Source organism: Globicephala melas, chromosome 3, assembly GCF_963455315.2.
Source record: "Globicephala melas chromosome 3, mGloMel1.2, whole genome shotgun sequence".
NCBI lineage: Eukaryota > Metazoa > Chordata > Mammalia > Artiodactyla > Delphinidae > Globicephala > Globicephala melas.
In genome coordinates this window covers 51,978,051-52,002,745 of record NC_083316.1, presented here as the reverse complement: position 1 = coordinate 52,002,745, position 24,695 = coordinate 51,978,051, and the positions used below count along the sequence as shown (strand labels likewise).

The 24,695-nt window shown below is 39.4% G+C and overlaps 1 protein-coding gene across 7 annotated transcripts in view; it reads right to left on the bottom strand.

Annotated features, from left to right (window-relative positions):
- The window catches only part of NLN (neurolysin), a 100,021-nt gene that overhangs the window by 33,497 nt on the left and 41,829 nt on the right, over positions 1-24,695 (bottom strand). For all 7 annotated transcript variants that reach the window (XM_030844404.3, XM_030844442.3, XM_030844435.3 and 4 more), the window contains 5 exons: positions 24,543-24,691; positions 15,811-15,918; positions 13,185-13,287; positions 12,412-12,572; positions 129-264 (listed from right to left, as the gene is read on the bottom strand). In XM_030844404.3, coding sequence (XP_030700264.1) covers positions 129-264; positions 12,412-12,572; positions 13,185-13,287; positions 15,811-15,918; positions 24,543-24,691 — 657 coding nt within the window. The remainder of the gene's footprint in view (positions 1-128; positions 265-12,411; positions 12,573-13,184; positions 13,288-15,810; positions 15,919-24,542; positions 24,692-24,695) is intronic.

Sequence of the window (24,695 nt, the reverse complement as noted above, 5' to 3'; positions counted from 1 at the left end):
TGAAAAGCAGAATGTTCTCAAGGGCACATTAAGTTGTGAGGCTCTCTGTCAAGTTGGTACTATGCAGCAAAACAGTCACAGAAAAAGAGAAATGGCAATATACAAGGGATTAAGAAAAGAAGACTAACCTAGAAAGGCTGTTACGTGGCCTGTACTCTTCGCAGTGTTCATTTCAAGGACAAAGTCAGCATGTGTGCTATAGCCGAGCAGTTTGGCTACTTTCGCCCGCAGTGGGAGTAGCTGATGCAGGATTATGGTGTTTTCCTGGTAATAGACAACAATAGTAAAAACCAAAATACACAGTAATCAGAGGAGAGAGGGGGAAGATGGCGGAAGGGTAAGATGCGGAGATCACCTTCCTCCCCACAGGTACATCAGAAATACATCTACACGTGGAACAACTCCTACAGAACACCTACTGAAGGCTGGCAGAAGACCTCAGACCTCCCAAGAGGCAAGAAACTCCCCACGTACCTGGGTAGGGCAAAAGAAAAAAAAAGAAAAAACAGAGACAAAAGAATAGGGACGTCACCTGCATCAGTGGGAGGGAGCTGTGGAGGAAAGGTTTCCACACACTAGAAGCGCCTTTGCGGGTGGAGACTGCGGGTGGCGGAGGGGGGAAGCTTCGGAGCTGTGGAGGAGAGCGCAGCCACGGGGTGCCGAGGGCAAAGCGCAGAGATTCCCGCACAGAGGATCAGGGCCGACCAGCACTAACCAGCCCGAGAGGCTTGTCTGCTCACCCGCCAGGGCGGGCGGGTCTGGGAGCTGAGGCTCGGGCTTCGGTCGGATCGCAGGGAGAGGACTGGCGGCATCAACACAGCCTGCAGGGGGTTAGTGCGCCACAGCTACCCGGGAGGGAGTCCAGGGAAAAGTCTGGACCTGCCAAAGAGGCAAGAGACTTTTTCTTCCCTCTTTGTTTCCCGGTGCGCGAGGAGAGGGGATTAAGAGCACTGCTTAAAGGAGCTCCAGAGACAGACGCAAGCGGCGGCTAACAGCGCGGACCCCAGAGACAGGCATGAGACACTAAGGCTGCTGCTGCCACCACCAAGAAGACTGTGTGCGAGCACAGGTCACTCTCCACACCTCCCGTCCGGGGAGCCTGTGCAGCCCGCACTGCCAGGATCCCGGGATCCAGGGACAACTCCCCCGGGAGAATGCACGGCGCGCCTCAGGCTGGTGCAACGTCATGCTGGCCTCTGCCGCCGCAGGCTCGCCCCGCACTCCGTACCCCTCCCTCCCCCCAGCCTGAGTGAGCCAGAGCCCCCGAATCAACTGCTCCTTTAACCCCGTCCTGTCTGAGCGAAGAACAGACACACTCCGGCGACCTACACACAGAGGCAGGGCCAATTCCAAAGCTGAACCCCGGGAACTGTGCGAACAAAGAAGAAAAAGGGAAATCTCTCCCAGCAGCCTCAGGAGCAGCGGATTAAAGCTCCACAATCAACTTGATGTACCCTGCATCTGTGGATTACATGAATAGACAACGAATCATCCCAAACTGAGAAGGTGGGCTTCAAGAGCAAGATTTATTATTTTTTCCCCTTTTCCTCTTTTTGTGAGTGTGTATGCTTCTGTGTGAGATTTTGTCTGTATAGCTTTGCTTTCACCATTTGTCCTAGGGTTCTATCTGTCCGATTTTCTTTTGTTTTTTTTACTTAAAAATTTTTTTTTCTTAATAATTATTTTTTTATTTTAATAACTTTATTTTATTTTCTTTTATCCTCTTTCTTTCTTTCTACTTTTTCTCCCTTTTATTCTAAGCCGTGTGGATAAAGGCTCTTGGTGCTGCAGCCAGGAGTCAGTGCTGTGCCTCTGAGGTGGGAGAGCCAACTTCAGGACACTGGTCCACAAGAGACCTCCCAGCACCATGTAATATCAAATGGTGAAAATCTCCCAGAGATCTCCTTCTCAACACCAACACCCAGCTTCACTCAACGACCAGCAAGCTACAGTGATGGACACCCTATGCCTAACACCTAGCAAGACAGGAACACAACCCCACCATTAGCAGAGAGGCTGCCTAAAATCATAATAAGTCCACAGACACACCAAAGCACACCACCAGACGTGGACCTGCCCACCAGAAAGACAAGATCCAGCCTCATCCACCAGAACATAGGCACTAGTCCGCTCCACCAGGAAGCCTACACAACCCACTGAACCAACTTTAGCCACTGGGGACTGACACCAAAAACAACGGGGGGCTTCCCTGGAGGCACAGTGGTTGAGAGTCCACCTGCTGATCCAGGGGACACAGGTTCGTTTCCCGGTCCAGGAAGATCCCACGTGCTGCAGAGTGGCTGGGCCCATGAGCCATGGCCACTGAGCCTGCGTGTCCAGAGCCTGTGCTCCGCAACGGGAGAGGCCACAGCAGTGAGGGGCCCGCATACCGCAAAAAAAACCCCCCAAAAACCAAAAACAAAAATGGGAACTACGAACCTGCAGCCTGCAAACGCAGTAAGATAGGCAAAATGAGAAGACAGGAAAACACACAGCAGATGAAGGAGCAAGATAAAAACGCACCAGACCTAACAAGTGAAGAGGAAATAGGCAGTCTACCTGAAGAAGAATTCAGAATAATGATAGTAAAGATGATCCCAAATCTTGGAAATAGAATAGACAAAACGCAAGAAACATTTAACAAGGACGTAGAAGAACTAAAGATGAAACAAGCAATGATAAACAACACAATAAATGAAATTAAAAATACTCTAGAAGGGATCAATAGCAGAATAACTGAGGCAGAAGAACGGATAAGTGACTTGGAAGATAAAATAGTGGAAATAACTACTGCAGAGCAGAATAAAGAAAAAAGAATGAAAAGAACTGAGGACAGTCTCAGAGAATTCTGGGACAACAATAAATGCACCAACATTCAAATTATAGGGGTTCCAGAAGAAGAAGAGAAAAAGAAACAGACTGAGAAAATATTTGAAGAGATTACAGTTGAAAACTTCCCTAATATGGGAAAGGAAAAAGTTAATCAAGTCCAGGAAGCACAGAGAGTCCCATACAGGATAAATCCAAGGAGAAACACATCAGGACACATATTAATCAAACTGTCAAAAATTAAATACAAAGAAAACATATTAAAAGCAGCAAGGGAAAAACAACAAATAACACACAAGGGAATCCCCATAAGGTTAACAGCTGATCTTTCAGCAGAAACTCTGCAAGCCAGAAGGGACTGGCAGGACATATTTAAAGTGATGAACGAGAAAAACCTACAACCAAGATCACTATACCCAGCAAGGATCTCTTTCAGATTTGATGGAGAAATTAAAACCTTTACAGACAAGCAAAAGCTGAGAGAGTTCAGCACCACCAAACCAGCTTTACAACAAATGCTAAAGTATCTTCTCTAGGCAAGAAACACAAGAGAAGGAAAAGCCCTAAAATAAAAAACCCAAAACAGTTAAGAAAATGGTAACAGGAACATACATATCGATAATTACCTTAAATGTAAATGGACTAAATGCTCCCACCAAAAGACACAGATTGGCTGAATGGATACAAAAACAAGACCCATATATATGCTGTCTACAAGAGACCCACTTCAGACCTAGAGAAATGTACAGACTGAAAGTGAGGGGATGGAAAAAGATATTCCATACAAATGTAAAACAAAAGAAAGCTGGAGTAGCAATTCTCATATCAGACAAAATAGATTTTAAAATAAAGACTATTAGAAGAGACAAAGAAGGACACTACAAAATGATCAAGGGATCGATCCAAGAAGAAGATATAACAATTGTAGATATTTATGCACCCAACATAGGAGCACCTCAAAACATAAGGCAAATACTAACAGCCATAAAAGGGGAAATCGACAGTAATACATTCATAGTAGGGGACTTTAACACCCCACTTTCACCAATGGACAGATCAACCAAAATGAAAATAAATAAGGAAACGCAAGCTTTAAATGATACATTAAACAAGAAGGACTTAATTGATATTTATAGGACATTCCATCCAAAAACAACAGAATACACATTGTTCTCAAGTGCTCATGGAACATTCTCCAGGATAGATCATATCTTAGGTCACAAATCAAGCCTTGGTAAATTTAAGAAAATTGAAATTGTATCAAGTATCTTTTCCGACCACAACGCTATGAGACTAGATATCAATTACAGGAAAAGATCTGTAAAAAATACAAACACATGGAGGCTAAACAATACACTACTTAATAACCAAGTGATCACTGAAGAAATCGAAGAGGAAATCAAAAAATACCTAGAAACAAATGACAGTGGAGACAAGACAACCCAAAACCTATGGGATGCAGCAAAAGCAGTTCTAAGAGGGGAGTTTATAGCAATACAATCCTACCTTAAGAAACAGGAAACATCTCGAATAAACAACCTAACCTTGCACCTGATGCAATTAGAGAAAGAAGAACAAAAAAACCCAAAGTTAGCAGCAGGAAAGAAATCATAAAGAGCAGATCAGAAATAAATGAAAAAGAAATGAAGGAAACGATAGCAAAGATCATTAAAACTAAAAGCTGGTTCTTTGAGAAGATAAACAAAATTGATAAACCATTAGCCAGACTCATCAAGAAAAAAAGAGAGAAGACTCAAATCAATAGAATTAGAAATGAAAAAGGAGAAGTAACAACTGACACTGCAGAAATACAAAAGATCATGAGAGATTACTACAAGCAACTCATGGCAATAAAATGGACAACCTGGCAGAAATGGACAAATTCTTAGAAATGCACAACCTGCCAAGACTGAATCAGGAAGAAATGGAAAATATGAACAGACCAATCACAAGCACTGAAATTGAAACTGTGATTAAAAATCTTCCAACAAACAAAAGCCCAGGACCAGATGGCTTCACCGGTGAATTCTATCAAACATTTAGAGAAGAGCTAACAACTATCCTTCTCAAACTCTTCCAAAATATAGCAGAGGGAGGAACACTCCCAAACTTTTTCTACGAGGCCACTATCACCCTGATACCAAAACCAGACAAGGATGTCACAAAGAAAGAAAAGTACAGGCCAATATCACTGATGAACATAGATGCAAAAATCCTCAACAAAATACTAGCAAACAGAATCCAACAGCACATTAAAAGGATCATACACCATGATCAAGTGAGGTTTATTCCAGGAATGCAAGGATTCTTCAATATACGCAAATCAATCAACGTGATACACCATATTAACAAACTGAAGGAGAAAAACCATATGATCATCTCAATAGATGCAGAGAAAGCTTTTGACAAAATTCAACACCCATTTATGATAAAAACCCTGCAGAAAGTAGGCATAGAGGGAACTTTCCTCAACATAATAAAGGCCATATATGACAAACCCACAGCCAACATTGTCCTCAATGGTGAAAAACTGAAACCATTTCCACTAAGATCAGGAACAAGTCAAGGTTGCCCACTCTCACCACTCTTATTCAACATAGTTCTGGAAGTTTTAGCCACAACAATCAGAGAAGAAAAGGAAATAAAAGGAATCCAGATCGGAAAAGAAGAAGTAAAGCTGTCACTGTTTGCAGATGACATGATACTATACATAGAGAATCCTAAAGATGCTACCAGAAAACTACTAGAGCTAATCAATGAATTTGGTAAAGTAGCAGGATACAAAATTAATGCACAGAAATCTGTGGCATTCCTATAAACTAATGATGAAAAATCTGAAAGTGAAATCAAGAAAACACTCCCATTTACCACTGCAACAAAAAGAATAAAATATCTAGGAATAAACCTACCTAAAGAGACAAAAGACCTGTATACAGAAAATTATAAGACACTGATGAAGGAAATTAAGGATGATACAAATAGATGGAGAGATATAGCATGTTCTTGGATTGGAAGAATCAACATTGTGAAAATGACTCTACTACCCAAAGCAATCTACAGATTCAATGCAATCGCTATCAAACTACCACTGGCCTTTTTCACGGGACTAGAACAAAAAATTTCACAATTTGTATGGAAACACAAAAGACCCTGAATAGCCAAAGCAATCTTGAGAACGAAAAACAGAGCTGGAGGAATCAGGCTCCCTGACTTCAGACTATACTACAAAGCTACAGTAATCAAGACAGTATGGTACTGGCAGAAAAACAGAAAGATAGACCAATGGAACAGGATAGAAAGCCCAGAGATAAACCCACGCACATATGGTCACCTTATCTGTGATAAAGGAGGTAGGAATGTACAGTGGAGAAAGGACAACCTCTTCAATAAGTGGTGCTGGGAAAACTGGACAGGTACATGTAATAGTATGAGTTTAGATCACTCCCTAACACCATACACAAAAATAAGCTCAAAATGGATTAAAGACCTAAATGTAAGGCCAGAAACTATCAAACTCTTAGAGGAAAACATAGGCAGAACACTCTATGACATAAATCACAGCAAGATCCTTTTTGACCCACCTCCTAGAGAAATGGAAATTAAAACAAAAATAAACAAATGGGACCTAATGAAACTTCAAAGCTTTTGCACAGCAAAGGAAACCATAAACAAGACCAAAAGACAACCCTCAGAATGGTTGAAAATATTTTCAAATGAAGCAACTGACAAAGGATTAATCTCCAAAATTTACAAGCAGCTCATGCAGCTCAACAACAAAAAAACAAACAACCCAATCCAAAAATGGGCAGAAGACCTAAATAGACATTTCTCCAAAGAACATATACAGACTGCCAACAAACACATGAAAGAATGCTCAACTTCATTAATCATTAGAGAAATGCAAATCAAAACTACAATGAGAAATCATCTCACACCAGTCAAAATGGCCATGATCAAAAAATCTAGAAATAATAAATGCTGGAGAGGGTGTGCAGAAAAGGGAACCCTCTTGCACTGCTGGTGGGAATGTGAATTGGTACAGCCACTATGGAGAACAGTATGGAGGTTCCTTAAAAAACTACGAATAGAACTACCATATGACTCAGCAATCCCACTACTGGGCATATACCCTGAGAAAACCATAATTCAAAAACAGTCATGTACCAAAATGTTCATTGCAGCTCTATTTACAATAGCCAGGAGATGGAAACAATCTAAGTGTCCATCATCGGATGAATGGATAAAGATGTGGCACATATATACAATGGAATATTCCTCAGCCATGAAAAGAAACGAAATTGAGCTATTTGTAATGAGGTGGATGGACCTAGAGTCTGTCATACAGAGTGAAGTAAGTCAGAAAGAGAAAGACAAATACCGTATGCTAACACATATATATGGAATCTAAGAAAAAAAAATGTCATGAAGAACCTAGGGGTAAGACAGGAATAAAGACACAGACCTACTAGAGAATGGACTTGAGGATATGGGGAGGGGGAAGGGTAAGCTGTGACAAAGTGAGAGAGTGGCATGGACATATATACACTACCAAACGTAAAGTAGAGAGCTAGTGGGAAGCAGCCGCATAGCACAGGGAGATGAGCTCGGTGCTCTGTGACCACCTAGAGCGGTGGGTTAGGGAGGGTGGGAGGGAGGGAGACGCAAGAGGAAAGAGATATGGGAACATATGTATATGTATAACTGATTCACTTTGTTATAAAGCAGAAACTAACACACCATTGTAAAGCAATTATACTCCAATAAAGATTAAAAAAAAATCCAAAATAAAGGTTAATACTTAACTGGATCCAAAGCACTAAAAAGAAGAGTTTCTACATTACTTTCAGGTTGGTAAAACTGTCAAATATTTTTAGACCATCTCAACTTATAGTAAATTATTCCATTACAGTGTTGCAGACTTTTTTCTGGATTCATGATCCAATTTTATTTCTGAAATAACTGACTTTTTAAGTCTCAGGAGATAGCTATGAGGGTCTTTACGAAATTTTAGGTACTATTAAATTTGAGTAAAAACATATTCTTTTGTTTTTTAACATCGTTATTGGAGTATAATTGGTTTACAATGGTATGTTAGTTTTTGCTTTATAACAAAGTGAATCAGCTATACATATACATATATCCCCGTATCTCTTTCCTCTTGCATCTCCCTCCGTCCTACCCTCCCTATCCCACCCCTCTAGGTGGTCGCAAAGCACTGAGCTGATCTCCCTGTGCTATGCGGCTGCTTCCCACTAGCTATCAGTTTTGCATTTGGTAGTGTATATACGTCCATGCCACTCTCTCACTTTGTCCCATCTTACCCTTCCCCCTCCCCGTGTCCTCAAGTCCGTTCTTTAGTAGGTCTGCGTCTTTATTCTCGTTCTGCCCCTAAAAAGATATTCTTAAGGACTATACTGATTCCACATTTAGTCTCGTCAATACTGCACAAAATATTGGTACTTATAATTTTTCTTTTATTGTGGTAAAATATACATAATACAAAATTTACCACTTTAACTTTGCACCCATAAGTATGGCTATTTAAAAAAAAAGGAAGGACTTCCCTGGTGGCACAGTGGATAAGAATCCGCCTGCCAATGCAGGGGACACGGGTTCGAGCCCTAGTCTGGGAAGATCCCACGTGCCGCAGAGCAACTAAGCCCGTGTGCCACAACTACTAAGCCTGTGCTCTAGAGCCCACGAGCCACAACTACTGAGCCTGCGTGCTCAACTACTGAAGCCTGCACGCTTAGAGCCTGTGCTCCACAACAAGAGAAGCCAGCGCACCGCAACAAAGAGTAGCCCCCACTCGCCACAAGTAGAGAAAAGCCTACGTGCAGCAATGAAGACCCAATGTAGCCAAAAATAAATAAATAAAATTTTTTAAAAAATAAGAAAAAGAGAAATAATAAATGGTGAGGATGTGGAAAATTTGGAACCTTTATATCTGATGAGAGTGTAAAATGGTACAGCTGCTGTAGAAAACAGTATTATGATTTCTCAAAAAATTAAACATAGAATTACCATATGATCCAGAAATTCCACTTCTGGGTATACATCCCAAAGAAATGGACGCAGAGACTCAAACAGGTATTTGTATACCCATGTTCACTGCAGCATTATTCATAATAGCTAAATGGTAGAAGCAACCTAAATGTCCATCAATGGATGAATGGATAAAGAAGATGTGATATATACATACAATGGAATATTATTCAGCCTTAAAAGGGAAAGAAATTTTGACACATGTGAAATTATGGATAAACCTAGAAGACATTATGCTACGTGAAATAAGTCAGTCACAAAAGGACAACTATTATATGGATTCTACTTACATGAGGTTCTTAGATTAGTAAAATTTACAGAGACAGAGAGTAGAATGATGTATGCCAGGGGCTGGGGCTGGGGGGCTGGGGAGTTAGTATTTGATGGGTACAGAGTTTCAGCTGGGAAAGATGAAAAAGCTCTGGAGATGTATGGTGGCGATGGCTGCACGACAATGTGAATACACTTAACGCCACAGAACTCTATGCTTAAAAATGTTCTAGGGATTTTGCTCAAATTATTACAAACATTTTATATATTTTATTTGTATTAAAATGCAAATAATGATATTGCTTTATTGTTTTCTTAACAATAAAGGAAAAAATAATCTCCTAGAGGAAGTAAATAAACGTTGAGATCAAAGAAAAACTACTATTAAATCATCCAATTATTTATAGACATGCTTCTAAGGAAGATCACACTCCGAGGTCAGACTACCAGGGTTCAAAATTTGGCTCCACCATTTACTAGTTGTCTAATTATTGGCAAGTCCCTTAATCTTCCTAAGCCTCAGTTTTCTCATCTGCAAGACGTAGATAATAAAAGTAGCTACATCATAGGGTGATCATGCAGATTAAGTGAGAATATAAGTAAAATGCATAGAAAAACTCCTGGCACAAGAGCAAACACCATATAATTATATTATTATTATTTTAAAACGAGAATGGAAACGTGGATATGAGAAACACATAATACAATTCTCCAAGTTCTAAAGTTAAGTAGTTTGAGTCTTTCAAACTAGTCTTGGCCCCGTTCTTCAGTTTCCCTAGACCTTCTCCCTAGACTGCCAATTTTTTCCTAATATCAATTCCCCCATTCTTCCTTTCAGTAACAGAATTCTCTGAGTTTTTGCTGGACACACAGTCTCCTGACTACCTTTCCCAGCCTTTCTTAAAGCTAGCTGTGGCCATGTGATACACAATGGGACAATGGAATACGAATGAGGTGATAAGTGAAATTTCTGGGTCATCTCTTTATAGATGCTTGTCTTGCTAGCTGTGAACTGAAGATGAGAACAATGACCTTGGATGTCACATACTAAGGACAGCAGAGCTGTCTTCCAGCTCTGGACCCCTCACCTCTGTACTGTTAGTTGCAAGAGAAATAAACCTTAAAAAAAGGTGTAGTAAAACATACCTAACACAAAATATACCGTTTTAGCCCATTTTTAAGTGTACAATTCAATGGCACCAATTATAATTTACACTGTTGTGCAACCATTACCACTGTTTCCAAGACTTTTCTAACACCCTAAACAGAAACTTGGTAACCATTAAGCAATAATTCCCCAGTCTCCCAGCCCCTGGTATCCACTAATCCTTTCTGAAGAAAAATAACTTTTAGCTTATTTGAGTCACTGTGCTTTTGGTTGACCTTGCACATTTTATTTAACCTGAAGCCTAATACCCACAGAGACTAACAGTAGGAATAGGGTGCTGCTATAACCAAAATGAAAAATGTACAGGAATGGAAGGTGAGGACACAGATGCTGTCAAGCGGGAAGCTGGTAATCCTCATGATATCATGGATAACATTTGTTAAAATTGTTGCTCGCCATAACTTGGAAGGCAGGCCAGTCACCTACTGAGTCTTAGCTCTAGGGCAACTGTTTGGGAAAACTAATAATGTTGGTGTCTGTTTGTTGGTATTTGTTGCTTTTGGAAAGATTGATTACATGAGAGACAGCTCAAGTGAGCTGTCAGTTTGCAAAGATGGAGGGAAAAGAGTTCTGCTAAGAGAGCTTCTGCCTGTGACCCCTGATGTGGGGCTTCAGGTGACTGGAAAAGGTAATTGCTCTGTTCTCCAGAGACCAGGAGAAAAGACTGCCACTCAGAGTTACTGAACTGTGAAGATTAGTGTGAGGGTGCTGCCTTCTTCCTCAAGCCTACTGTTGCAGGGGGCCCTGAAGCAGACCCCATTAAACTGAAGAACAGCAGGATGGACACCATACAGGAGACCGTATATAAGAAAAGATATGGTGGATTTGAGGACTGTGACAAAAAGCGGTTATCTGGGTGTTGTTATTTTAACATGAATCTGATTGGAAGCAAACAGATAAGAAAGCGATTAAGTTTCTGAGGGAATTTTATTACCAAAGATATCATTAAGCCTGGCCTACAAAAGCAACCCCCTGGCTTCAAAACTGGCGTCAGCAGGAATCTATACCAGCAGCTGCCCAGGATATATGGTCATGGAGGGTAACGGACAAGAAAGAATTCCCTGCAGGCAAAACCAGGGGCCACGGCATACAATTGCTAAAGGAATTCCTGCTAGAAAGGAGACCCAAGTAAGTCCAACGGGCTATCCCAGGAACTTCACCAGAGCTCGGAATCTTCACAATTCCTGCCAAATTGTTTCTGAAAATTGGTATGGGCTTGCTTTGTTTCCCATTCTTTCCTTTTCCAAATGGGAGTCTTTAGTGTGGTTTTCTGTTCCTATTCTACCACTGGGTACGTGTTGGAGGTGAGCAAGCCAGACAAGTTTTCCAACCTTTCACATGCGGCCAGATCACGAGAAGGTATAACTGGGGAGGACCATGTGCCACTCACAGATCCTGGTCTTTGAGCTAAAGGCAGTAACTGGTTGGGATCTGACATATGGTGAATGGGTTCTATGTGGGGAAAAAAAGGGTGCTCAAGATTACTAGGATAGCCAGAGAGGCAGACTGTGGTGAAGCTGGCTAGTTGACTCTTAGAATTCATTTCTAATTCTTCCTTTTTTTCCTTTTAGTAATAGAATGCCCTCAGCTGAGCAAATGGCTATCAACTGAAGACTATATTTCCCAGTGTCCCCTGCAGCTAGATACAGTTATATGATGGAATTTGGGTCAATGGGATGTGAGTAGAGTTGATGGATGTCACTTCCAGGTCTTCTTCTTAAAGATGCTTGCTCTGTGTTTTATTTTCCCTCTTCCCAACAGGCTGGAAAATGGTGACAACTGCCTTAGAAGTCACTTGTTGAGGAGAGAGAGGTATCCCGCCAGCCCTGGACTGCTGACTTGGAAGAAGAATACAACTTTTAGTTTCTTTAATCCATTCTATTTGTATTAGAACAGCTTAGCCTATGGCCATACCAAGCAGGTTGCCAATGAACAAGGAAAAAGGTGTCTTGTAAGTCTGAGGATTTAGGAGGCATAACCTTCACACAAATAGAAATTCACACAGAGGAATCAACCTCTGATTCAACATTGGCAAACAAAGCAAACATTTTTCTTAAAAATTTCCATAAAAACAAAAGAAAGACAAACATTTATAGTACCTCTTTGCATCTTGTATTAAAAGCCATTTCCATCTTCCTTCTGGTTTCAGGGATACAACATTTCTTCATGACAGGAAAATAGTGTGGATATTTTAAGGTAATTTTATACTTGTCATCATCTGTCTTTTCCAAACTGTCAATGAAATCATCAGGAAGAGCACCTGCAAAAAAATCATTTTCTCATACTTCAATTTTTCCACTCATTATTGGTTTATTTAGCATTGGCATGGTGCCTTTAAGAAGCTCTAGGAATTTTGTGGAGTAACTGAAATTCAAGTAAAATAATGACAATCCTTATAATATCGCTTTGACGTTATTGTAATGGGGGTGGCAGTTAGTGGACAGGTGGCCTGGGAGACGGTAATTCAAAATGTGAACAGGCTTCAGTGCACTTGTATAGATGGCATTTTGATGAAGAACAGGCAAAATTAAGCCAAGAAAAATCCATCACAGAATAAGGAAAGACTAGTTTAAGTTACAATGTAGAGGACATTGCGAGGCAAAAAAAAATTCAAAGCACTGAAGGCTGTTAAACGCTAGCATGAGTTACCAAGAAAGATTATGAAATTTCTTCTGGACTGTCTCTAGAAACAGTATACATTCTTATAGCCTAAAATCTAGATGTGGTTTGGTTGTGTTTTTTTTAGAAGGGGTGGTGGGTTCTGTAGAAGGTACATTTTAAAAAGAATTCTTCTAACTTTGATTTGGCAAACTGTGAGGTGACATTATTTGCCTAAATTACAGATTTAATCTAAAAAACAACAAAACTTTACCAAGTTCAGCCTTGGAAAATTCAAGGAAGGTATCATCCTCATTGAGGTTTTTGTTAAAGTCAATACATAGCTCACTCATTCTTTTCTTCATTGCTTTAATTTCCTGAAACAAAGATACAAATACAGGACCTTAACAATAAAATGAAATTTTCATTTTTATTGCCATCAGTCAAGTAAGTTTCACTTTTATATGAAGACTGGGTTCTGTACCCAACTCTCAGGAAGTACTTTCTTAGAGATGCGCTTGAAACCATAGTTTTCTGCAATCTTCTACATTGTGTCCCTGAGTATTTGTATGTAATATGTACAAAAAAGCAATCCTGGTGATGTGTTAGAAATTACGCGTAAATTTGTAAGAACTAAATACATTGAGGAGGTATAGTCAAAGCAAAGTCTGGCATATAGCACATACACAATAAGTAGCTTGCTGAGTGAATAAATGAATCTAGTAGCCTGTTAATAATTAACACTTCTAATCTTTCCAAATTCTAAATTTTAATTTAGTAAATCAGTATTGGGTACTGAAGTAAGCCAAGAGCTAAGAACTGAGTAATTACTTCTATGGTTCCTTTGGAAAACAAGATATGTCTTAGTTTTATAGACCGTTTGCAAATAAAAGCAATTTATGGGCCCTAACATTTACATAAAAAGTACTAGGTAGGAAAAAAAGTATTAGTTGGGAGATCAAAGGAAGCAACAGAAAGAACACCACAAGAAAACACATGAGATAATTTATTAACCTGTCCCACTCTTCTAAAAGTGCTAGATAATAAAACTTACATAAACCACACACTTTCTCAAAGTATGCTTCTGACTAGAAGCATCAACATCACCTGGGAACTTGTTAGAAATGCCCTCTTTCTTTAAAAAAAAATAAATTTATTTATTTATTTATTTTTGGCTGCGTTGGGTCTTTGTTGCTGTGTGCGGGCTTTCTCTAGTTGCAGCGAGCGGGGGCTACTCTTCATTGCAGGGTGCTGGCTTCTCATTGCGGTGGCTTCTTCTGTTGCGGAGCACGGGCTCTAGGCATGTGGGCTTCAGTAGTTGTGGCACACGCGCTCAGTAGTTGTGGCACGCGGGCTCCAGAGCACAGGCTCAGAAGTTGTGGCGCACGGGCTTAGTTGCTCCGCAGCATGTGGGATCTTCCTGGACCAGGGCTCGAACCCGTGTCCCCTGCATTGGCAGGCTGATTCTTAACCACTGCACCACCCAAGTCCAAAAATGCCAATTTTGAGACCCATACCAAACCTGCTGAAACAAACTCTCAGAGGTGGGGCCCTGTATAATCAGAGCTTTAACAAGCCCTCCAGGTAATTCGTATACACAATAAATTTGAGACTTAACACATACTGTGCAGTGTCATTTTTGGACACTCTGGTCGTGTCCCCAGCTCCCTTCCACTTCTCCCCAACTCTACAGCAGCCATGCAATTTAGGTGGGACTGGATCCTATCTGAAGTCCAGGGTGTGACCTCTACACCAATCAGGTAATCCCATCCTCACTGCAGCAGTGACTGGTTCAGGGAACCCAGGCCTGGCATTCCCCTGACTAAAGAAGGATTCAGGATTAGGCATGTGATCCCATCTGGGCCATTAAGACATGAGGGGAGGTCTAATGGAGGCTTCTCTATGTCCTTCTGGATGGTGGGGTTTTTATATTTGCAGCCATTTTAGTAATAAAAGGAAGCCAGCCTTTGGAAAACTAACACTGAAGGAGACAGAGTAGAGAAATAGAAAAATCAGGTGGCCAATGACACCACTGAGCATCTGACTCAAACTAACTCCTGAACCCTAACTACCTCTGGATCTTCCGCTTATACAAGCAAATAAAATTCTTCTATTGTTTGGACTGTTTCAACAGGGTTGACTAATATAATGTTCATGAAGGCAAAGCGAGATCAGTCACACTTCTCCTGTAACTAGGATGAAGAAGATACAAGGTGTCTGAAGGGCATTTTGGTGGAGGAAAGGTGCCCACATCTCAGTGGTGCTTTCACATGTATCTACCATGCTTACATCACTTGGTTTGAATTTCTTTCCAACTTATTTCCAGTTCTACTGGCAAGAAGAATAACCTGGAAATAAATCATGGGTTATATATCCTGTCCAGAAGAATGAGTTAATTCTGCAGCTGAGTTTACTTCTGAAACTGAGAGATCTGAATGGTATTAGACAAAGGAGAAAGTCTGAAAAGCTAATCTCTCTGCCTTTAAGGAGCATATATCACTCACAGGGTACTCCATTCCAAAATGCTGGTTTGAAAACTCTCCATCATAGGGATTTTATTACCAGTGCCCTATCTCTTTACGAACAAGGGGTAAGAATACAAATCAACTATTAAGATCTGAACTAGCACTAGAGCAGGGAAAATAAGCCTGGCACACATGAAACAAATAAAACCTTGACAGGATTAAAGAACAATTAAGTTATCAGTTGTTTGTCAGTCATCATGAGGTTAATAGGAGTTGTGGAATTTAAAATCGTTGACTACTAAATACGTTGTAAACTGATTTGTATTATGGGTTGTATCCCATATTACAAACACGTGTTTCCCTATTTCCTGTTTTTTGTTGTATTTTGTTTTATTTATTCTTTTGTTGTCTAATAAGAAAAGGAAACAAACTCACATTTTGTACTTGTTCTGGAAGATGGAGCCCATTCCTTTTCCCCATTTTCACTGATTTTTCCAAGTATCGTCTGGCTTCAGGCTTTATCTTTCCCAGATCACACGTTTCCTGAAATTAAAGAATGTGACAACCTCTTTGATTTCTGTTACAACAGTGCATGGGTAAATTATAAACTATGAGGCCACAGCAAAATTTATGCATCATCTCTGGTGGGCTATGAAGTACATAGGTGATTATGAGGCAGGTCTTTTTGAAAACCTATGTTCTTTTATGCTTTAGTGAGCTTCTGCTTATTTAAAACTGAAAAATTAAATAAATAAAAAGCTAACCAGAATTTCCTTGCCTTGCATCAGAATCAAGCGTGCCTGTACCACTTGAAAATGTGATAATAGGGAACATTTGCATAATCTCATAAAACATTCTTTATGACTGAGTAGTCCTTTTCACAAAACATATTTCTTATCACAAATCATCTGGATTTAATTTTCTATCGTTTGCTAACCTGGTTCCACTTGAGAGGCAAAAATAGAAATAATGGGCAAATTCTACAAAAATGGAGAGGACTCTTTTGCCAACATACTAAACAAGGACAGCTGGATAGAACCCCAGCAAAAGGCTTACAACACTTCAAAAATGCCTTACTGTCATTTGGTAAGAGAGATCAAGGGACCACATCAAGCTGCATATGGACAAGTATCTGGGGAAAATGAGTTAGCACTGCACAAAGAGGAGGAGAGCTGGACAGTACATGTGAACCTACATGTAGCAACGCAAACAACACTCACTCAAAAGGACGGAGGGCTCTAAAGGAGAGTGGAAAATTCCCCCGGCCACAGCAAGGTAGTAAACATACCAGATTTTTCCAAGTATCTTCAAAATACGTGGCAGAATATACATGGCACATCTGGGTGGCTGGTTAGTTTGTGGTCCCGGGGAGGAAAGGGGCTCCAGACAGATTCAACAGGTGCAAAGGATTCAGTGTGGTTGAGAGCCAACGAGGGACTTCTCTCTCTAGAGCCTTAGAGCCCTCTCAGCCTCAGAGACCTACTCTGGTTGCACTCTCTCCGTGAAAGACTTGGGCTGTTCACCCCAAGCTTTATATTTTCCCACCTAATCAGATCTTTAAAAGGACTGTGCTTAGCTTTAGAGTCTGCATTTTAGACTGCTGGTAAAAGGCTCTTGCTGCAATAGGTCTGTCATTTTTTATATTTTGTTGCAGCAGGTAAACGGAGTTGTATTTTTTTTTTTTTTTTTTTTAACGGAGTTGTATTTTAACTGAGGGTCCTACTTAATACAACAATCTGTATCTCACTTTACCTGCCAATAAATAATTTTGTCATAGTACTAAAGCACTTGTTATGCATATATTACTCACAGTTTCCTCTGAGTTTATTCTCAGTAGGGTCAGAGAACTGTTAGACCCCTTTTTCCATAATAACCCCTTCTTCCATAATAACCCCTTCTGTGCCCTTGGAGAATTTCTGAGCACGCTGGCATGAGTGGAGTGGGAACCCTCCCTAGCTGGTATTGGCACATACTGGGATCCCGGCAGCAGGTGCCTGCAATGGCAAGAAACCCAGAATGGCTAGGGAGATAGCTGGGCTGTGGGCTGATTCCCTCAGAGACGGCCAGCAGTTCAAATCACAGTGTTCATATGGATGTGATTAACGTGGGTTGACTGAGGCTGGCTTTAACAGCACCAGGAAGTCTGTTCTGAGATATGGGGCATGGCAACAGGAGTCCCTAGACAGGATGATACTCCAGGTTGTAAGATTGGGGAGAATCTAGGCAGTAGCTATATGCAGTGGAAGAGAGGAAAAAAAAATCACTGGTGAGCAGGGCCCGGCAAGGGTTGGGTACACTGTGAGGACCCAAGTGATCAGGTTGAGGTCCAGAGCAGGGGACCTTCCCACCTGGGCAGTGCGCCAAGGCAGAAGCAAGGCACACAGCTGGACAGTAGCATGGGTTTTTGGGTTCCTGGCATTCACCTGGTCACATGTGGCCCTGAGCTTAGGACAGAGGCTCATCATAAGCCTCACCAGCTGATGTAAGCAGAATTCTTACTCTACTCCAATGCTTGATCAGGATGGGCTCTCATACTCAGTGGGCCTGGACTTGCCATATCTGGGAGTAGCAGGGCTGCTACTTCAGAAAGCCTGAAAGTGTACTCGGCACAGTAAACTCACAACTCTTGGTCTAAATTAGGTAAAACTACCTATCTCCCCAAATAGGTAATCCAAGTGTAAACAGGTAGAAGGATGTTCTGAGAAAAATCAGCTCTGAATTAGGTCTAATTAAATATGAACAAATTACCTGTACTGAAATATTCGACTTACCACAAAAATGACACTTAGCAAAAATCTGATTCAATTATATCCAGACACCCTTTGCCAGTCAGACTCTGAGGTCTTGGGAAACCTCCGGAGGGCTCTGGTAGGAGTAAAGCATGTCTAAAATGTGCTTCTAAAGCACATTCCTGTGCCAAAGCTGATCATAATAATATTCTCCCTTATAATCTCCAGGCAAGGTCAGAATTCCTGCCCAAGGATTTTCTAAGAGGGAATCAGCCAACACTTCTACACTGCTCTGCCGCAGTTGCATCTTCCTTCCTGAAAAAGAATTTAATCCCCTTGAATCTGAACCAGGTCTCATGCCTCTTTGGGGGAGTAGGGAGCTAAAGTTCTCTGAAGTAATTTTCAAATTTATATAATCTGACAGCAGGGGATCTTATTTTAAACTCTGTGATGACAAGATTTAGTTTTCCCCATCTTCCTCCTGTAACTAAGAACTTTTATATAAAAGTGTGAGTGCATACACACACACGTTCTTACATGTATGTTTATATACTAATTTCACAGACAAGAAAACTGAGGTTAAATGATTTCTCCAATATCACACAGCTGTTTAGTGGTAAAAATGGGGATAGAAATAAATTCTTTTATATTTGCAGTGTCTTTCCCTTTTTTTCGTTTTGTTTTGTTTTTTCAATCACATTTGCTGTCAGGTTTCTTTCTTTCTTTTTTTTTTTTTTGCTATCAGGTTTCTATCCTACTACTGTGAAGAGGATGTTCTTAGGCAGCTGCCTACACTCTGGACAGGAGGGCTGCAGAAAGGCCTCTTGCTGACTCCTAACTCAATACCCTATCATGAGTCTCTGCTTTTGAGTGGGCCACAGGCAGAGTGAGGACACGGAGAGGGGTACCGCACTGCATGAAGACACATTTTAACTGAGACTAGTTCTGTTCCATTCAACAACCATTTACTGAGCTCCAATTTACGTCAGGCACTAGGAAAACAAAGATGAATATCCTTGAGGCTCTTTAAATCACATGAAGGGAAAAAAAGATATATCAGCAAATAATGTTAATATCATGTAGTGAGTGAAAAGAGAGTAAGTATTGTACTTGAGAAGCACAGAAGAGGGACAACTGGCTAACAGGGAAACTAAGGCAAGGTAGTTGATGCTTTATATAGGATCCCTTGGCTTTTAAGAGCCTGACAAAGGTACAAGGTTCAGTAGTATTATGACCAACGACTAGACTTACGCATTTCAAAATCAAGAAGGCATGGTAAGTAGAGGGAATTACCACTGCTATGTTGAAATTTGGACACAGCTTTTCCTCTTCAAAAAAAATTTTTGTTTTCTCTCTCTTTTTTTTTTTAAACCGTGGTTTTAAGGCACTGATTCTTCCACAGCTGGTAGATCACATGCTTAAAAGCATCTATACTTAATCCTGTGACCTATTCATTTACACTGTAACATTAAAACTTTTCTGTTTAAATTACTAATTGGCTAAGACGAACTGGCAAAGACCAAGTTCCACAGCTCTGAAAAATATAAATAATATTACAATAGGTAATTGTAGTTCTCAATTTAGCTTGTATAATTCACTCAATTTCACTAAAGAATCCCTTTCCTGTACTTACTACTCAGTAGGCCACTGGAATAAAATATTACAGGCCTGGATTGTTTCAACATGGAGACATTGTACATTTTTTTCTCACCAGTGTGGCTTTTTTGATCTTTGCAGGCTTTTTAGCCAATGATCGAGAAGTCTTTGTCAGCCCAGGGAAACACCAAGACTTGAGTCCATACTGCTGGCTTTTGATACCTGGACATGTTTTAGCTAAAGGGATGAGGACATCCTTGTTTTTCACTTTTTTTTTCTTCTAGAAAATTCAGAATTAATTTTAGAATTAAGGATACATTAAATGTTATATGTTTTTGTAATATTTGAAATCTACAAATGACTATAACTACATATATATGTTTTGAAAACAAATTAAATCCACCCTTATACTTATGAAATACAATATTAAAACACTATTGCCTTTATCTATGTAACAGGTAACCACTCTCTTGAATTTTGTGTTACACATTTTCTTCCAGTATTACCACTTACGTATACATTGTTTAGTTTTGCTCCTTTTTGGCCTTTTTATTATTTTTTTATTTTTATTAGTACAAACCTTTTATTTTTAAACGATATCATGTTGTATGCAGTGTTCTGCAATTTCTTTTTTCTTTCGTTGTTCCTAAGATTCAGCCATGCTGTTGCATGTTGCTGTAGTTTATTTCCTTCACTGCTATAAAACATCCCATTGTAAATCTACTACAATTTATTGCTCCATTTTCCTGTTGATGGAAATCTGAGTTGTTTCAGTGTCTTGCTATTATACATAATGTTGTTACGAATACATGTCCCATGTCACCTGTGAACAAATGCAAACCTATTTCTAGGTAAATGCTGAGGTGGGGGTGGGGAGGGTATGCTAAGTTACGGAGAATGTAAGATCCAACTTCATAATATTAGATTTTTCTCCGAATTAGTTATTACTATTATTTAAAAAATAATTTTACACCTTTACTAGCAGTGCACAAATATTCCCATTGATTCACATCCACACAGATACTTGGCATTGTCAGACTTGTTCATTTTTGCCAATCTGGTGAGTGAAAAATGGTATCTTATTGCAGTCTTTATTTGAACTTCCCTGACTTAATGAGGTTAAACATCTTTTCATATGTTTAACTGCCATTTGTGTTTCATCTGAAATAACTTTCATGTCATCTGCCCATTTTTCTATTGGGATGTTTGTCTTTTTTACTGATTACAGTAGCTCTTTATAAATCCTAGGTACTAATGCTTTGCTAGTTTCATTTTTTTTTTTTTTTTTTTTCAGTACACGGGCCTCTCACTGTTGTGACCTCTCCCGTTGTGGAGCACAGGCTCCGGACGCGCAGGCTCAGCGGCCATGGCTCATGGGCCCAGCTGCTCCGCGGCATGTGGGATCTTCCCGGACCGGGGCACGAACCCGTGTCCCCTGCACCGGCAGGCGGACTCTCAACCACTGCGCCACCAGGGAAGCCCTAGTTTCATATTTTGTAAATTTCTTTTTTTTTTAGTATTTGAGTATTTTTTTTGTATTAGCGTCTTTTCACTTTATTAATTAAAGTTCTTTATTTTAATGTAGTCATGTTTATCAGCCTTATATTTTATAGTTAGCACTTTTGGTGTCTTAAGAAATACTTCCCTGATCAGATATCATAAAGGTATATTTCTATATAAACTTCCGGAAGCTTTAAAGTTTAACTTTTTAAGACTTTAATCCATTAGGGATTGTTTTTCATTTAGTTGTGAAGAGCAATCCAGTATTTTTTACCCCACATGGATAACCCATGTCCTTGCATCAATTACTGAAGACCTATTTTTTGGATCTGTCACTGTTTCTCACTCTAGTTTGAAGAACATTTATTAAGTGTTTACTGTACTTTGTACCAGGCACTCTGCCAGAGATGCAAAATAGAATCAAATGCGACACGTCCCTCCCTTGAGGTTTTAGTGTAAAGTCTACATGATTTCTGGCAAACATTTACCAGCCACTTCTATGGCTCCTGGAAAGTTACCATTTCTGAGCCTCAGTTTCTCTACTAATAAAAAGGGATACTTCACAAGATTGGTATAAAAGTTAACTTAGATAACTATATTGCTATACAAATGTAAAGTTGTATTACTAGCCACACTTGGGAAGGAGGTAGGAAGACTACAGCACACTGGTTAGTCTCATGCTCTACTATGATTTCATCTATCCATTTAGTCAACAAATTGCTTATTTTAAAGGTTTTGAAACATGACTGCAAATCAGATGATGCTTCCTAGACTGTGATGTGGTGGCCCTTGAATCCGGGTAGATCACAGCGACTAGTCCATCAGTATGGTATTGCAGAAGTGATGGTACATGACTTCTGAGACAGGTCATAAAATGCAATGCAGCTTCTGTGTAGTTAATTGTAACATCCGCGTTGAAGCCCTCTGTCTCCATGAAAGAAGTCCTACCACCCTGACGCTGTCATGCTGTGAGGAAGTCCAAATTAGCCTACATAAAGACACTACATGGAGGTGCCCTAGGGGGACATGAAGACAGAGATAACTCGTTAGCCTCTACATGCTCCAGCTCCAGCCACCACTGCCTGAAACCACATGCAAGACCCCAGAGTTGCCCAACTAATACCTTCCTGAATTCCTGATCCACAGAAACTATGAGAGAACATAAAATGATTGTTGCTATGTTCAGCCACTAAGCTTTAGAGTTACATATTGTACATCAACAGATAAATAGGATGTTTACTGAGCACAGATTTTGCCATAAAGAACTGTGGCAAAAGTAATTTCACATTTCTATTCATCAATATTAAGTGAAAAATAACATAAGAGCTAAAATAACATTTTATCTCTAATTAAGATAATACATTTGATTATTGCCTACATTGGTGGTATCTTGAGACCTCCATATTATTCAGAGCACCCTCATTTTAGGAGAGCATGCCTGAAATTGATGACTCTACATAAATTTAAGATCCTATTACCCAGCCTAAGGAAGGCTTCATGTATTATATCATGGTAGCCCTATTTTATTTACAGTGTTACAGGAAAAATTAAATACAGGATTTAGATATATCTAACTTTGTCCTTTAGTTATGAATGGGATGAGATTTACCATCTATTAAAGTGGCCAACTCTAGCAGAAAACTGATTCTGATAGTTCCAGATTTTTAAAAATACTGACTAAAAAATGTAACTATTTGTCAAGGAAGGTATTTAAATTCACCAAATAAGCTCCAATTCATAAACAAACACAATAGTTATTTTTAAAATTATTCTGATGTAGCCTTAACATTCTAAATGCCCCTGAAATTGTTCACACAATAATCCACATGCATGAGAATAAACTCCTGTGGAAAGAGGAAACATTATGGAACTAAATCTGAAACTATTATAAACTAATATAATAAAACACTGAAGTGAACCAGCTCAAGTAAATGAACAAATCTGATACATGCACTGGCATTTATGAGGTCACTTACAGTGTACTAGGCTGCTGTCTCGTCTACTACGCAGGCAGCAATCTGTTCCCAAATTTAGTGGGATCAGAGGCCAATACATACAATATTTAAAAGTTTAACAAAGAAATCTAAAGCGACAAACCTCCCATATCTTGATAACATTTGTAAGAATCAGAAACAGTGGAAAAGTAACAAAAACATTAGACTCAATAACATTAAGATTGCAATACCTTTTTGAGGCTAGAAAATCCCAAATGAGAACTTAGAAGTCAGGATGAAAAAAGAATTAATCAAAGGAAATTAGAAATGTGGGGGAAAAGCTCTACAGTACATATATAATATCCAGATAGAAAAGAAATTAGATTGTTTTGGGATTAAATAAAAATAGGAGACTATAAGGGCCATGATTTGAATTGTACAGAATAACAAGTGAAGCTAAAAGTTGAAAAGAGAACAATTTAACTAGCAAAAAATAGTCATAGTTATTTTAATTTGTTATTTTTACAGTGCCAAAGATGAACAATTATGAACCATCATAGATGAACATAAATTAAGGGTGAAAAATGTTTGTCTGACATTAGAAAATAGGCAGCATGTACGTCTTACATGCCTAAATAAATTCTGGATTACATATTCTACAGTGAGTTACAAATAAAACATTTGAAATAAAACTGCTTTTTATTTCAATTCCTGTCATAACTTGCTAAAAAGAACACAAATTTTGAGATTTTGCATATACAACGTGCAAAATTAAACAAAAATGCCTAGGATTGTAAAACACTGGTTGTTTTCCAAACAAATTGCTGAGTTCCATGAAAATAAAAATTCAAAGCAAAGACATGATGAAAATGCTACGAAGCAAACCAACATCGTTGATGAAAAGACCTGAAATACTCAAGGCAGACCCACTTAGAGCTTTCTTAATCCATAATTTCTGTGAGTCCTGAAAAATGTAAGGATGACAGATAGGAATGTCTCTGGCATGCAGCATCAACAGTATGTCATCATTATTATGGCCAAAACCACATGATATTTATAGATAACTCAACTCCATTCGCTTCTAGTTGATCTGATCTAATATAAACCTTGCAAAATTTTGAAAATTCAAAGAGGTTTTTACATCAAACCATTAAGTTCATGATGGCTAAAAAGCCTTAGATTTATGAATATACACTCTTTTAATACTTGGTCTTAAAAATTTTAAGTGAATGTAATTAGTAACTTAACATAAACCTAAGTGATATAACACTATGTTGTGCCCACTATCATAATAATTAGAAACAAAATCTAGGAACATTCAAATACTTTTTATCATTGGTCAAAGGTTTTCACTTATTTATTGTCAGTTTTTTTTTTTCCTTTTAAAGGGAATTATAAGATCATTTACCTTTAAATGAACAATTCTCAGAAAGATATCTTCTCTCATGCTCATCTCGATATCAAAACGAGAAAGTCTTTTGTCTGCTTCTGTACTTGCTGCTCGTACTTCTTTGTCAGAGGAGACGTGCTGGGGAAAGTCTAGCATGGTTCGTTCCACTGT